The sequence below is a fragment of the Tetrahymena thermophila genome (assembly GCF_000189635.1).
Source record: "Tetrahymena thermophila SB210 genomic scaffold scf_8254786, whole genome shotgun sequence".
Classification (NCBI taxonomy): Eukaryota; Ciliophora; class Oligohymenophorea; order Hymenostomatida; family Tetrahymenidae; genus Tetrahymena; species Tetrahymena thermophila.
Genome location: NW_002476542.1, coordinates 96041 through 112214, shown reverse-complemented (window position 1 = coordinate 112214; position 16174 = coordinate 96041). Strand labels below are relative to the sequence as shown.

The following is a 16174-nucleotide window of genomic DNA, read 5'->3' as shown; positions in this document are numbered from 1 at the left end:
AATTATTAAAATGAAAGCATTCTATTTATTACTAAAAACAACTCAATCTTTACTTATAAATAAGAATTAGTATTTAGCTTTAGATTATTCATAAATTATGAATATTAAATTTTTGAGTTTTATGAAAATCAGTAGCAAATGGAAATCAAAATTGGTAATGCATAGTTTATAGAAGTTGATATTTATAAGAATATAACATATACAAATATAATTTTAGTTAAAGAACCAATTGACAAAATTATCAGAGAATCAAAATTGTTAAATATTTAGAACTAACTTTTAGTTTTAATTTAAAATCTTAAAGGGTCTTATATTATTATAGAAGTACAAGAAGAGTAAAATTCATCAAATAAATAAATTCAAAAATTAAGAGACAAAGACCTATTAATATGTAATTAAGATATAAGCATAAGCATAACTGAAATTAGTAATCAGTTATCTAAATTAAATTCAGGTTACATTTTACAATTTTAAAATACAACAAATCTTAAAATGTAGGTTTAATATATCGAATTATTTGAATACTTAGACTAAAATATGAACATATTACAAAATGATAATGATTAATAAATAGATTATTAGATAAATCAAAAAAGCATTTATGAGCTCAATATATAAGTATTTAACTACCCTGTTAGCAACTTTTCAATCTTCGATTTTGATCAAATTTTTAAACAAGAATAACAGCCTGAAGCAATTGTTTTTATTTCAGACTAATTGTATTAGTTTTAATAGTTTTCGTATTATAAAAGATCAAATACTATAGTAAATACTTTAATTTTTTATATCTTTTATTTAAAAAAATCTTTTATTAAATTAGATGAAGAGTTCAAATTTAGTTCTGAACTGTAAAATAATTAAATTAAAATACGATAGTTAAAATAAATCAACTACCTACGAAATAGAATTACCTAATTAATTTTTACTCTTTAAATCTAATTATCTTATAAGAATATACCTAAAATCAAATTTAACTCAGTAAGCTTTTCCAATTAGCCAAGTAATATAAATACCTTAATATTTATTGAGTAAAAGAAAAATAGTCTCTGAAAATCAAAAGTAGAAAAAAATAATTTTATTCTTGTTGACAGTATCACTAATTTTAGTAATAATGGGGCTTTTTATATTTTTATTATTCAAATAATTAAAAAAATAAGCAGAAAAATAAATTTGAACCAAAGTATAATAATTATTATATATAAATTATATACATGTTTCATTCATCCTGCCATATGATAATTCATTTTCAAATTTAATAATATTTAAGAGTTTTATAAAATATTTATGATAAATAAATTATATATTCTTCACCCTATCATTTATGATAATTCATTTTCAAATTTAATAATATTTAAGAGTTTGAACCAAAATAAAATATTTATGATATATAAATTATATATTTTTCATCTTGTCATTTATGATAATTCATTTTCAAATTTAATAATATTTAAGAGTTTTATAAAATATTTCAATATAAAAATGCCAATTAATAATTTGTGAATCTTACACTAATTTACTTTCATTTTATTACTTCATAAAATAGAAAAATAAACAAAATATTTGTTTTTTATTTTTTTCAATAGATAAAATATTTAAATTAGTGGTTTTAAAATAATTAAAAAATATTATTAAATAATTTTATTTTTTTTCATTTAACAAGTAAAAAAAATAAAAAAAAAGCTCCGAGACCGGGAATTGAACCCGGGTCTCCTGCGTGACAGGCAGGAATACTAACCACTATACTATCTCGGATTACATGGTATTTTACCAAATTATATGCAGTTATGTATAATTTTAAATATTGTTTCGAATTATTTATTAAAATAAAATAATTAAGATATTTAATTACTTATTTAAAAATTAAATCAAAGGTTTTAAATTGGCTACTTAATATTTATCTTAATATTTTATGGATTTGAAATTATGATTATAAAAATGAATGTCTTAGCAATATGTAAAAACGACTAATTTACCTTTGGTATTATAAAAAACAGCAAAATCAAGAGATCTATTGATTGATTAATAATTGGAGAAAAAAAATATTGTTTGCTTGGTCTCTTTCGTTTTTAAAGGAAAAAAGTTAATTGCAACAAAAAAATAGTGATTAGAAATAAATTAGAAGTTGATATTATAAAGGAAAGTTTAATAGATCAGCTATTTTGAAGGTAAAAAAGCATTTTATTTATAATATTATTAAAGTATGATTAACATCAAAAGTTAAATATTTTACATTTATTTTAAAATATAGAGAGCAATTTTAGTAAATTAACCTATTAAGAGAAAAATTCAACTCTTCCCTCAAAGACATATTTGAATAATTGCTAAATTAATTGACAAAAAATAATTTTTTTGTAATAAATGATCAATCAAAACATAGGATAAAGCTAAGTTGTCAGATAATCTACTATAACAACAGTCACTACTAATTAATAGCCTTCATAAATAAGAGCTAGTTAAGGAAGTTAAGGTAACCCTTATTCAAGCTAATCATAGCAGTCGAATTAATATAAATCAGAAGGAAAAGTATTCGCATTGATTTTGCTTTTAATTTCTCTTGGGCTTTTCATCTATTTTTAACAAATAACTGACAGATTCGATGACTATGATGAGTGTAAGAAACTATACGTTGCTTCCAAAATTAATGAATATGTGTGGTATTATGGAATGTTCTTGCAATTCTACTTTCTTACACTTGCTTTTGGTTCTGATCACTGGAAATGCTATTATTTCTAACAAGACTTGCCTAAATACTATAATTTGTTTAATTCTATATTTGGTATTTGTATTTTAGGTATGACTATTGCTTTACAAATATGCCTTAATTACAATGAAAAATGCGGTAATCTAACAGATTAAGTGCGTGGTTATCTTGCTGTTGGATATATTGTTCTTGTTATAGTAATAATCTATGTTGCTTTTACTTCAAGAAAGGGTAGAACTTCTTCTGGAGCTATCTAAAATCCTAACACATAAACAGTCAATGAAAACTCAAGATTATAGTAAAACAGCTACTAACCTTATGTAGATTAATGAACACCTTAGCAAAAAATATATATTTTGATATAAAAGCATAATTCATAAATCTGATTAGTTTTTTACTCTTAAAAAAATTATTTCTATTTACATCTATCTACTTACCTATATAGATAATTAAATAAAATATTGATTTTATATGCTTTATTTTTGAAAATATCACAGCATTTTATAAATAAATATAACTTTATAATGATTCGTTAAAATATATATATCTTTTTAAAATTATTATTGATGGTTAATTAAACTAAAAATTTAAATTAATTGTTTTATTTAGAAATAATTTTGCTTTTTCTCAAATGAATAGAGTATTTTACTGTAGAAGAGTTATTTAATTTTAATCAATTTTAATATTTAAAAAGTTTACCAAAATTAAAAAATAAATGTTAACAATTATTTTAAATTAAATCTTTTATGGAAAATTTAATACTAATTAGTTACTATTGAGAATATAGACCTTTATTTAATTTAAGAGATATATAAATTCAATTTTTTCGTATTTAAAATATGAAAATAAACAATTAATAAGATAATTTTGTTTTATGTAAAGTTTAAATCATTTTTTCTGAATAGCTAGTTAGCTTGGTCATGAGTAAATGCCAATAGATTTTATAAATGTATTTAAAAAATAAATATTTTTTAAATAATTCAATATCGATTTCATTCTTCTTAACCTCCATCAAATGAGCTAAGGATTTAGTATTCCGTTATTAAATCAGCAGTGTTATATTTTGCTTCTTAAAATTCCATTTCATCCATTCCTTCTTGAAGATAATGATGAATAAATGCTCTTTTTTTAAGCATTTCATCGAATTTTTTTTTATAGATTTGCAGTTAAATATATATATTCCTATTCAGAATTAGGGTTAGAATTTAATTTTTGTTCAAAGCAGAAGAAACTTTGCAGTACTAAAAAGAATATGAATTAGGCAGCCATGCAGGAATTTCTTATTTTTAATATAGTTTCACTAATTATAATTCTAATTCCTCTTCAAATATATTAGAACTTCTAAAAATATGACGTGAAGTAATAATGCTAGGATTTCCATACCCAAAAAAAAAATTCTTCTCATTCAACGTCTAAGGAATCATATCAGTCAATTCTAGTTAACTTATCTAATTCTATCGAAAATAATTGAATGGAAGAAATGTTGCTGTCATCATTTTAACTCTTGCAAATGGAACCAAGTTAGTACATATCTTTCTTGAACTTGCATTAATTGATCCAGGATATCTAATTCCACAAGTAAAATTTGGCTGTATTTGAGAAACTACATTATTTATTGTATCAAAATTAAATTATTTTTGCAATTAGAAAGAATTTTAATTCATATTAGAAATATTCGAATTGCAAAAAGGTATAACAATATCTGATATCACTAAAGAATGAAGAGATAAAATTGTGTTGTATATCTCTAAAGTATTCCAACTATTTTCATCCTTAATATCTGGAAGCTGTACCAAAGTATTATGTATTATCTATGAAAAATAATTGTCCATAATAATATCAGAAATCACATTTCCTAAACCTGAGCCTGCTCCTCCACATAAAGACCTCTATACCTATATAGAATCTACTTTATCACAAACCTCTACTTATTTTTATATCTCATATTCTATTTCTTCTTTTAATTCTGCTCCATGACTATAGTAACCTCTAGGAAAAATGTTTTGGCTACTTTCCTATTTTGAAAAGCTTGTATTGCTTTAAAATAACCTCTTTAAAAATCCATTTTAAACTCTATTAATTTCTTAGTCATCCAAATCTGCAATTATTGATCTAGGTTTATAAACATCTTACTTAACTTCTTCAAAATAAACATTTATTCCTTAGTGAGTATTTTAGCATTCTATAAATCCCTCTTCATTTATTCCCTACTCTTTTAGAAGAGTAATCCACGCTTTTTCTTAAATCGAAATTCCACATTTGCCAGTTGCGATAGAAATAACTGACATATAAGAATAATAAATTTGTCTAATTTATTATAGAAATTCGTTTTTCAAATGTAAATATTTATTAATCAAATAAAAAGCTTTATGTTAAAAAGCTTTAATTGACTTTAATAAATAATATAAAATATTTTCTTTTAATTTAAGCAAAAAGTTTTAAATAAGGTCAAAAGCATTCATGCTAAAAATATTACTGAAAAAAAATGATCAAAAAAACCTTCAATCATTGATAAAATTAATCATGATTAAATTAGTTAGTTTAGGATAGCTATAAATATATTCTTACAATATGAAGTTTAACAATTTAAATTTAAACAAAAATATTTGTTATATAATTCATTAATGTTAATTTTATAAACAGACTTATTAATATAATTACAAAATGGATTGTTAAATTATTATTATTAGTTTATTGTTCAAATTTTATGAGAAAGCTATCTCTCAACCAAAGCTTTGTAGAGGCCATTGTTAAGAATAAGTTAAGCGTGAGTTCCTGACTCTACTATTTTTCCTTGTTGCATCATTATTATTTTCGAGCAGTTTTTAATTGTTGATAATCTATGTGCAATAACTATGATAGTCATAGTCCTGTTTTATATAAGTGAATCTATTGATTGTTGTACTAGATATTCACTTTCTGCATCTAAAGCACTTGTAGCTTCGTCAAAAATTAAAATCTAAGGGTGTTTTATTAATGCTCTTGCTATAGCTACTCTCTGCTTTTAACCTCCAGACAGTTTTGTACCTTTTTCTCCAACAAATGTATCATAGCCTTTTGGGAATAAAGTTCTATCTTTTAGGAATTCATCAACTCCAGCCATAGCACAAGCTCTATCAACTTCTTCAATAGTATATTTTTCAACTCCATATACAATATTATCAATTATTGACCCACTAAAGAGCATAGGTTCTTAGCTAACTAGACCAATATGTTTTCTTAAACTTGAAATTTTGATATCTTTTACATTGAGATCATCAATTAAAACTTATCCTATGGAAGTATCATAAAATCTTTCAATTAACTTTATTATTGTACTCTTACCACTTCCAGAAGTACCAACAAAAGCCACACATTCACCTGGAGTAATTGATAGATTAATACCATTTAATACTTATACTTGATTTGAAGGATAGTTAAATGAAATATTTTCAAATTAGACTGATCCCTTAATAGCGACTACTTCTTAGCCAGAATCATTTTTAATACTAGAATCATATTACATTAATTCAAAAATACGTTCTAGTGCCCCTGTTGCAGATATAATTGCTCCTAGTCCATAGGATATAGAAGATGAGTTACTAGCAAGTGAAGTTGTATATAAGATAAATGAAGCTAAATCACCAGATGAAAGATCATCTTAATGATTAACTACAACATAACCTCCATACCATAAAACAATCAAAATACCAATATTTGATAAGAAATAATTGCTAACAGTAAAAAATATAGCACTAAGCATTCCTTGTGATTTATTTTCAGCATATTCATCTTCTAACAGTTTTTCAAAACGTTTTTTTTCATATTCCTCTTAACCGAATGATTTCACAGTCATAATTCCAGTAAAGACTTCTTCAGCAAGCTCACTTGATATGGCATTTATATCACTGATTTTCTTTTCAATTTACTTGCTCTTAAAAGAATAATACTATGTAATAAAATAGTAACTTGGGATTAAGGGAATAATAGATAGAGTTACTTTCCAACTTAATACAAAAAGCATAATTATATTACCTATGCAAAGCAAAAAATTACGCAGTAGCATGTTAGAATTAAGGCTGACTAAAGCTTTCACAGTTTGAACATCTCTGCTTAAACGGCTAATTAAACCACCAGTTTTATTTTTTTCAAAGAAAGCAATATCATAACCAATAAATTTATTGAAGATATCTCTTTTCAAATACATATAAACTTTACTTCCTAAAAGGTTAGTATATAAAGCCCTAAAGAAACCAAAGAAGCAAGTAATAAAAATCAAACCTAAAAGTATAAGGCTTGTAGATTTGACATTTGAGTCAGAGCCTGATTTAGTAACTTCTTTGAGTAATTTACCGATCATATAAGGAATTAAAGCTTAACTTGCTGTTGAAATTAAAAAGGGTGCATAAATAATAAAAACTAGCCATTTTTCTCTCAAAATATAGTCTAGTAGCTTCTTATACTATTTCCAATCAAATTTCTACTCATTTTACTTTTTCCCAATATAACCATACTTTTCTTCATCTTTTTCTTTGTAATCTATTTTAATTTCTTTTTATATAACTTTTTGATATTCAATATTATTGTTTCTTTCAAAGGTATACTCTTCAACAACATTATTAAAATAATTTTTTTCATTTATGTTTGAATAGTTAATTATAGTATGGTAATTGTTCTTTTCTTCTACATCTGTGGTATCCTAACTATTCAAATTTAAGAATAATGATCCAGTCTTTTAAGTATTTAGAGAATAAAAATCTTCCTCTTAAAGAATACCCATGCTAATTTCTTTGGTTTTGTTCTTTTTCTCACTCATTTAAAGTAATATGATTTATTTTTTAAATTATTAAAATCTTTTAAATTAAATTTATTATTTAAAAGATAGCATAGTATTAATAAAGAAGTTTATATTAATTTATACTATCATTAAATTATTATGATTCATTTTTTATGGGTCAAACATATCAAAAGACAAAAATTTTTTAATGGTAAAAATAAATTTATTAGTTCTAGATATACAATAAAATCTCTAAGTACTAGTTAAAAACCCCCTCCGTAATTTTTATAGGTATTACTAAATATTATTTAAAATAATAAAAATTAATTTTAAATTAACATCATATGCCAAGTTTCTAAATATTAATAATTTATAATCAAAAATAGTTAAAAATACTTAATAAATTAATATAACTAAAATTAATTTAAAGCAAGAATATAAAGATGAAATATTTACTACTAATAATTAAAATATAAAAATATCCAAACCTTAATTACATTTACTTTAAAAAATATTAAAAATTAATTGTGTTTGGTAGATTTTAATAATTCAAATTTGTATTTTTAATTAATTTTAAATTATTCATAAAATAATTTATTCATACTTTGCGAGTAAGCTCTCTCTGTATTAAATTTTAATTTACTTTTAAGCATTTTTCTTATCAAATTCTACTAATTTCAAACAATCTATTTCTACATTATAATTTATTAATTAATTATACTTTGACTTTTAGAACATATTTATAGTTTCTTTAGCATTTTATTTTTGATAATAATTTACTATTTATTTTAGATATGAGGATTAGTTTTATATTTTTTTTTATTCCTTTATTTTCATTTTTCAAGCAATTTTTAACTATTTTTTAAATTAATAATATAATAGGTATAAGTTTTAAAATTTAAATACATTTTATTATCTCTAATTGTTAATTTAGATTAATTAAGCGTTAAAAGATAATATTATATAAATATTTATTAAAATATAAATTTAATTGTCAAAATACTAAATCTTAGATTATTTTAAAATAATTATTAACTCAAAATTATATTAATTTATCAATAAATAAAATAAAAATAAATATTTTTAAAATAATTAATTTCGTTTATTAAATCTACAAATATTCATAAAATTAAAAAAATTTACCTTAAAAAATATTTAATTCTCGTTGAATATACTTAAGAAAAATATATTAAATATACATTAACCGAGAAATAGTTTTGAAGAAAACCCTTTTTTTAATAGCCCAAATATTGAGAAATTGAATTGTATATTTAAAAATTGATAATAGTTAACAATATTATTCAGTTAATTGATCCAGTGTTCATCATATTAAATTTATTTTTTTAACTTAAATTAAATTTCTTAGTAAATTAATTTAAATATAATGATAAATAAAGATAAATCTATCTTAACAATCATATTCAATCAACTAAAATAAATAAAAAAACAATCATAATTAAGATATTTTAATTTCCATAAAATATTTACCTTTCTAAATTGTACATATAATTAAAAAAGATATATTTTTAACAATATTCTATTTATGATCAAAATTATTTTTTTGAAAAGAATGATACTATAAATACTACTTTAAACAAACTTTTAAAATAAATTATTCAGATTAACCAAATTACAATAATTAATTAATTAATAAATATATATTATTTTCATTAAATCTACTTTCTTCATTAATATTCAGATTTTGTGAGAAAGTTATCTTTCAACCAATGCTTTGTAGGGTCCTTCATGAGAAATAAGTTCATTATGAGTTCCTGATTCTACTATTTTACCTTGCTACATTACTATGATTTTTGAGCAGTTTTTAATTGTTGATAATCTATGTGCAATTACTACAATAGTCATAGTTCTATTTTATATCAACGAGTCTATTGATTGTTACACAAGATATTCACTTTCAGCATCTAGAGCGCTGGTGGCTTCATCAAAAATGAGAATTTAAGGGTGTTTAATTAATGCTCTAGCTATTGCTACTCTCTACTTTTGTCCTCCAGAAAGTTTTGTACCTCTTTCACCAACAATTGTATCATAACCTTTTGGGAATAGAGTTCTATCTTTTAAGAATTCATCAACTCCAGCCATAGCACAAGCCTTGTCGACTTCTTCTATTGTGTATTTTTCTACTCCATAAACAATATTATCAATTACAGATCCACTGAAAAGCATAGGTTCTTAGCTAACTAAACCAATATGCTTTCTCAAACTTGAAATTTTGATATCCTTTACGTTACGATCATCTAGTTGAACCTCTCCAGTTGTTGCATCATAGAATCTCTCAATTAATTTAATTATTGTGCTCTTACCACTTCCAGAAGTACCAACAAATGCCACACAGTCACCTGGAGAGATAGATACATTAATACCATGTAAGACTTAAACTTTATTAGAAGGATAGCTAAAAGTAACATCTTTGAACTATACTGATCCTGTAATAGTAGCGACTTCTTAGCCTGAATCGTTTTTAATGCTAGGATTATATTGCATCATTTCAAAAATACGCTCTAAAGCTCCTGTAGCTGAGATGATTGCACCTAGTCCATAAGATATGGCTGATGAATTAGTAGCAAGCGAAGTAGAATATAAAATAAACGAAGCTAAATCACCAGATGAAAGATCATCTTAACTATTAACGACGATATAACCTCCATACCATAATACAATTAAAATACCGATATTAGCTAAAAAGTTATTATTAATTGTGAAAAATGCAGCATTTAGAATTCCTGACCATCTATTTTCAACATATTCGTCCTATAATATTTTTTCAAAGCGTTTCTTTTCATATTCTTCTTAGCCAAATGACTTCACTGTCATAATTCCAGAAAAAACTTCTTCAGCAAGCTCACTGGAGGCAGCATTAATATCACTGATTCTTTTTTCTATTTATTTACTTTTGTAGGAATAGTACTTTGTTACCAAGTAATAACTAGGTATGATTGGAATAATAGAAAGAGTTACCTTCCAACTCAATACAAAAAGCATAATTATATTACTAATACAAAGGAGGAAATTACGCAAGAGCATGGTAGAATTGAAGCTGACAGCAGCTCTTGCAGTAGAAACATCTCTGCCTAAACGACTCATTAAATCTCCTGTTTTATTTTTTTCAAAGAAAGCTACATCATAGCCCACAAATTTATCAAAGATATCTCTTTTCAAATACATAGTAACTTTATTTCCCAAAAGATTGGTATACATTGCTCTAAAGAAACCAAAAAAGCAAGTAATCAAAATCAAACCTAAAAATATAAGACTTGTAGATTAAACGCTAGTGTCAGAGCCTGTTTTAGTAACTTCGTTGAGAAGTTAGCCTACCATGTAAGGAATGAATGTTTAACTTGCTGTTGAAATGAAAAGAGTTGAATAAATTATAAATACAAGCCACTTTTCTCTCATAACATATTCAAGTAGTTTCTTATACAATTTCCATTCAAATTTTTACTTTTTTTATTTACCTCCATTAGGGCCCTTCTTATCTTCGTCTTTTTCTCTATATTCAATTTTAATTTCTTTCTAAAAAACTTTATTCTTATCTATTTTATTATATTTTTCAAAGGCATCTTCTTCAACAACATCCATTTCAGTTTTTTCTTCATTAAATTTTTGAAATTTTGAAAAATTTATTATGGTATGTTCTTTGCTCTTCTCTCCTCCTTAAGTGGTTTCCTTTCCATTTGATGAGACAAATGATGAACGAGCTGTTGATACTTATGATGATTGTAGGTCTTCGTTTGGAAGAAGACTCATATTTATTTCTTTGTTTTCCTTCTTTTTATCACTCATTTTAGAGTATTTTAACTTATTTTGTATACTTACTTGGTTAACTTTTTAATTGAATGAATTAGTTGCTATAAATGATTTATAAATTATCAATTCTAAATTGCATATATACTTCAAATGTGCTTAACTTGTTAATTAAAATATCAGCATATAATATAATTCATTCTCTTTTTCTTCTGATAGGAGTTTATTTGTATCTATTGTCTCATAAAGTAGATGCATTTATCTATTTTTACAATAATATATTCAATATCTAGCAAAACAATCTGGAAATCTTCCAAATTATTTATAATATCGCTTATTAGATATTCTAAGTTACTTTCAGTTTTTAAAAATCACGCTTATTTTAAACAATAAGAAAATTTAATATCTATCAATTAGGTTGGCATTCTTGCTTATAGAAATAAAATAATTTAACCTATCTCTGCGATTTTATTTATCAAATTATATTTTCAAATTAAATAATAGACATTTTAATTTAGATATTTTCTCAAAATAAATAAAGCTATTTTAATAAAAAGACAAATTTTGTAAACAATTAAAGACTATTTGAATTATTTTTTGATAATACCATAAATATGGTATATTATTTTAGTAAAAGCAAGCATATTCGAATAAGTATAGTTAAATAATTATTTAGATTAATATTGATTAAATGTTATTGATATTTTTTAAATATTATTCCATTAGAAGGATAATATATATTTAGTACAATAAAAGACACTTTTTAATAAAATAAAACAAAGCATAAAAAAATAAAAATGAGGCTTTAACCATATTATATAATCAAATATTTGAATTCATGATGAGCTAGCAATATTACTTTTATTTATTTAAATATATTTTCAACAATCAAAACATATTTATTTTTTATATTAATTTAAATTCAATTAAACTATCAATAGGAAAAAATAATAATTTAAAATACATTAAATATCCAACAAATAAAATAGAGTTATAATTTTTCTAGACAATGTATATTATAAAATTTTAAAGCAAAGCAAAGTAAATAATTTCTGAATATTAATTTAATATGCTTTGAAATTAATTAATAGTAATACACCATTAATGTTTATTTTTAAATATTTATGTAATTGAAGGAAAATTTAAATTAGAATTTTATTAAAAATTATATAAATTTGAATAGTCTTGAATTAAAATTCAAACAATATTTTTACAAAACAAATATTATTGAAAATGTAACTATTTCACATAAATAAATAAGAACCAATTAATGACTAAATACAATTTTAATTTTATAATTCAAACTTTTGATATGAAAGTTAATGATAAACAACAATTAATTCAATAAAAACATATTTCTACTTAGTAAATAGGATTATTATTTTTATCAAATATGATATAACAATAGATTTCAAAAAATATGTAGAGGCTTTGTCCTAAATTTGATAATTTTTGGAGATATTTGAAATACAAATTTAAGTTTTATAAATTAAAAAGTAATTAATAGAAATCATTTATTATCATTAATTTTGAATGCAACTGTTGTTAATCATCTATTCACGCTATATTATAATTTTTTCAGTAATAAATCAAGTATTCTTTTTTTCAATTTGTTAGTTATTTTCTTTTGTTATTGTGAGAATAAAATATTAAAATTAGTAAGTTTAGATTGATTTTTCATCTCAAGCTAGTAGTACCTCCATTATAATTTGAATAAGTCATCATGTTAGGAACATTAGTCATATTGTTCATATAATTCAAGTTATGCATGTTATGCATGTTATTTATATTCATAATATTCATATTAAACTTTTTTAATGTGTCTTTTCTATACAATTCCCTGTTGAATTTATCATACATAATTTTATTTAAAAAATATCTAACCAAAAATTAATTACATAAGGCCTTCTATCTTTTTAATTATTTTTCTTCTATCTTCAGAATTTGCAATTTCATATTTTAGAGTCTTTTCATATTATTAATCAGGATCTTTGACTTTCATTATTACTATATTATTTTCTAATTCTTAAATAAACTAAATATCCTCTATCTTGCGTGAGGGATTTTTTGTGCCTGTCTAAGGATTTACGAATATTTTATTAAGGAATCCTAAAATAAATTTTTTGATAAAAAATGTTAAAGTTGGATACAATCGATAATGATTTATTATTATGATTAATTCATTTAATGTAAATTTTAATATATGAAAAGGATGGAAAATAATTAAACTTGTAATATTTTTATTAATACCTATGTCTTGTTGTTGTATGCGCTTATTGATGTTTAGTATCTTGTGCTAATCTATTCCAAGCACTCTTTCTTATCTCTTTTTCTTATCGTTTATTTTAATGACATTAAATTCTTCATATTTTACAAGATTCATGTTGCTAATTGGCTCGCTTTATAGAATTTAAGCAGGTAAATTAGGAGCATATTAGACTTATTGATTAGTAATTCTTGGTGTGTCTGCCCATTCTTTTTTCTTAATCTGTAATATTTATAAAATGTAAAATAAATATTTTTTTTTGTTTAAGAGTTATTTTTATTACTCTAATCTTTTTATCTTAAGAAGGGAGCTAACTAATAGATGTATTTAAATCTAATTCAATGTATTTTTCTTCTTAATAATCATAATAAAAAACAATACAATCTTTAATCGAAATTTTTGCATTCTTTTTATCTCTTAAGTATTCTAAAACTTATTTAATTGTTGATTGTGGGCTCTACTCGATGTTCAATTGAGCTCCTAGCTCTTCAATAGTAACATTTAGCAAATCCAAACCTTTTTATATTGTTTTTTATTTGATTTTTCTTGCTATTGAGTCTTAAAAATCTTCAGCAGGAGGCATAAATCTATCTATTTCCATTATTACCTTTTTTTAAAAATATGACTATGCCATTCATATTTAATTAACAAATTTTTTACAATTTATTCTTTACTAAAATTTTAAACAGGATATTTGGGTTCAATAGGACCAAGATTTGAATCTGGCTTGTAACCATCATCATCTTTCATTCTTAAATTGTAAGCTTTTATTAACAAAGAAATCTAAACACAATACTAATGAGTTTATTTAATTTTACCTTGAGGATATTTAGGATATCTCATTAATGATTTATCAGTATTAGGGTCTGCCATATAAAAATCAATTATAATTTTGATGAAATCTTATATTGTCGTATTGTCATCGTAAGGTACTTTCATATTAAAGCTTGTTCCGAAGAAATATACCTTTTAAAATATGAATAATTCATCTTAATTATTTTTCTACAATTAAAAATTACATCTAATTTTTATGCTCTTGGGTTGCTAGCGAGCTTAGCGAGGCTATTTTTTTACTGATTTATAAAAAATATGTTAAATAAGTAAAATAAACAAGGAAAAACTCTGATATTTGAAAATTAAGCTTCTACAATACCAAAAAATCAGCTAGACTTACAAATAAATAACTAGCTGTTTAATTATTGTGTTATGTTTTATCTACTCTATTAGCTATATCAATATATTTAATTATTCTAAAATAAATAAACAAATATTTTGAATATTTAATGCCTATTTTATATATTTTTAAGATTTTAATACCTGAGTTGTGTTTTTTAGTAGTGAAACCTATTTTAAAACTACGTTATTAAAGCTTTATATTATACAATCTTCAGGCACTTATTCAAATTTGTCTTCGTTGTTATCGCTATTATTCCCGTTTCTGTTTTAGCGATTGTTGTATCTATGCTATTCATCATCATCATCATAATCTTCATCTTCATCATCTTCTTCTTCGTCGCTATCATCGTAGTCTTAGTTGTTATTCTATTTTTCTTTACTTTTATAACCGTTTGATTTTTCCATTCCATTTTACTCACTCTGCTAAGCATTCTCATCTATCTTTTCTCCAGAGTCTAATCAGTTTAATATTTTGACTTAATTTTTAGATTCTTTAGTTATATTTTAATTTACTATTCTTGTAAACAATAATTGAATTAGTCTTAGAGATTTCCATTTTTTTCTGCTCTTCATTTTCCTACTACATGATTTCTTTAAGCATTTTGATTCTTTCTTACTCTTCTTCAAACTAAATAAATTATGGCATAAAAGTTAATACTAGGCATGTAATTATTTAATGAGAGGTATTTTATGTAGAAAATACCTTATGAAAAATATGAAAATCATATTAAAATAGTCATTTCAACATTTTGTTAATGGCATTATCAATGTAATTTCTTGGAAATTTTTAAAGAATTGAGTGTTTACTTATTTTTTCTTTTACTCATATTGAGATGACACAATTGAATTAATTTAATTAATCATATCATCCATAGATTCAGTATCTCCATCACTTTTTAATAAATTGCTGATTAGAGAAGTTTGATTTTCTTTTTGCCTATTATTTTAGCTCATTCCATTTCCTTGTTTTGATTGAAATTATGTTTATCTGTCATCCTCATCTGAAGAATCTGAGAGTTATTCAAATTTTGCAGATTTCTACCTATTATTAACCTAACCGTTTGCATTTCCAAAAATATTTTTGCTTACAGATTAAGCTACAATATAGTCAACCTCCTAAGCTTCAGTAAATTCCATCTATATGTTAATTTCTCTTTTTTGTAGCTTATAAATTTTTCTGATATTTTAAAAATAAATATGTACTTATTTTACTAAATTAAGTACTCTTAGCTTGCTTGTTTTTTATAAAGATTCTTGACAATATAGTTTAATAAAGTAAAAGATTAATCTCACCTATAAAATCTATTAATTGAGAAATCAAAAATTATCTCTTGTTATTTTGTTTGTTGCTTTATTGAAGTAATTAATATTCGATTAATAATCCTCTTTCGCTTAATATAATCATAAAACATAATTTTTTCCACACTTTAACTTATTATAATGGAATATAAACCTATTTGATTATATCCTTGCAAATTGATGATATTTAATTTTCACTATGACTCCATTTACT

The 16174-nt window shown here is 23.0% G+C and overlaps 6 protein-coding genes across 6 annotated transcripts; 2 read left to right on the top strand and 4 right to left on the bottom strand. All coding sequences in view use genetic code 6, as the record gives it.

Moving 5' to 3' along the window:
• Positions 1-138: 138 nt before the first annotated feature.
• Positions 139-1174, top strand: TTHERM_000550939 (transmembrane protein, putative; the record flags this gene model as incomplete). Its single annotated transcript, XM_012795929.1, has 2 exons — positions 139-765; positions 821-1174. 2 exons carry the CDS (start codon positions 139-141, stop codon positions 1172-1174), a joined length of 981 nt encoding a protein of 326 aa, XP_012651383.1.
• Positions 1175-2358: 1184 nt separating this feature from the next.
• On the top strand, positions 2359-3033 carry TTHERM_00550920 (transmembrane protein, putative; the record flags this gene model as incomplete). Its single annotated transcript, XM_001009183.3, has 1 exon — positions 2359-3033. The coding sequence occupies one exon, from the start codon at positions 2359-2361 to the stop codon at positions 3031-3033; it is 675 nt and encodes a 224-aa protein (XP_001009183.1).
• A 660-nt stretch (positions 3034-3693) lies between these two features.
• Positions 3694-4989, bottom strand: TTHERM_00550910 (tubulin/FtsZ family, GTPase domain protein; the record flags this gene model as incomplete). Its single annotated transcript, XM_001009182.1, has 1 exon — positions 3694-4989. The coding sequence occupies one exon, from the start codon at positions 4987-4989 to the stop codon at positions 3694-3696; it is 1296 nt and encodes a 431-aa protein (XP_001009182.1).
• A 410-nt stretch (positions 4990-5399) lies between these two features.
• TTHERM_00550900 (ABC-type multidrug transport system, ATPase and permease component) lies at positions 5400-7496 on the bottom strand (the record flags this gene model as incomplete). Its single annotated transcript, XM_001009181.1, has 1 exon — positions 5400-7496. The coding sequence occupies one exon, from the start codon at positions 7494-7496 to the stop codon at positions 5400-5402; it is 2097 nt and encodes a 698-aa protein (XP_001009181.1).
• Positions 7497-8985: 1489 nt separating this feature from the next.
• TTHERM_00550890 (ABC-type multidrug transport system, ATPase and permease component) lies at positions 8986-11420 on the bottom strand. Its single transcript, XM_001009180.2, has one exon. The coding sequence runs from the start codon at positions 11403-11405 to the stop codon at positions 9153-9155; it is 2253 nt and encodes a 750-aa protein (XP_001009180.2). The 5' UTR covers positions 11406-11420; the 3' UTR covers positions 8986-9152.
• Positions 11421-12896: 1476 nt separating this feature from the next.
• Positions 12897-15798, bottom strand: TTHERM_00550880 (hypothetical protein; the record flags this gene model as incomplete). Its single annotated transcript, XM_001009179.3, has 10 exons — positions 12897-13059; positions 13118-13328; positions 13470-13707; positions 13769-14092; positions 14146-14249; positions 14304-14451; positions 14505-14558; positions 14803-15116; positions 15175-15289; positions 15469-15798. 10 exons carry the CDS (start codon positions 15796-15798, stop codon positions 12897-12899), a joined length of 2001 nt encoding a protein of 666 aa, XP_001009179.2.
• Positions 15799-16174: the final 376 nt, after the last annotated feature.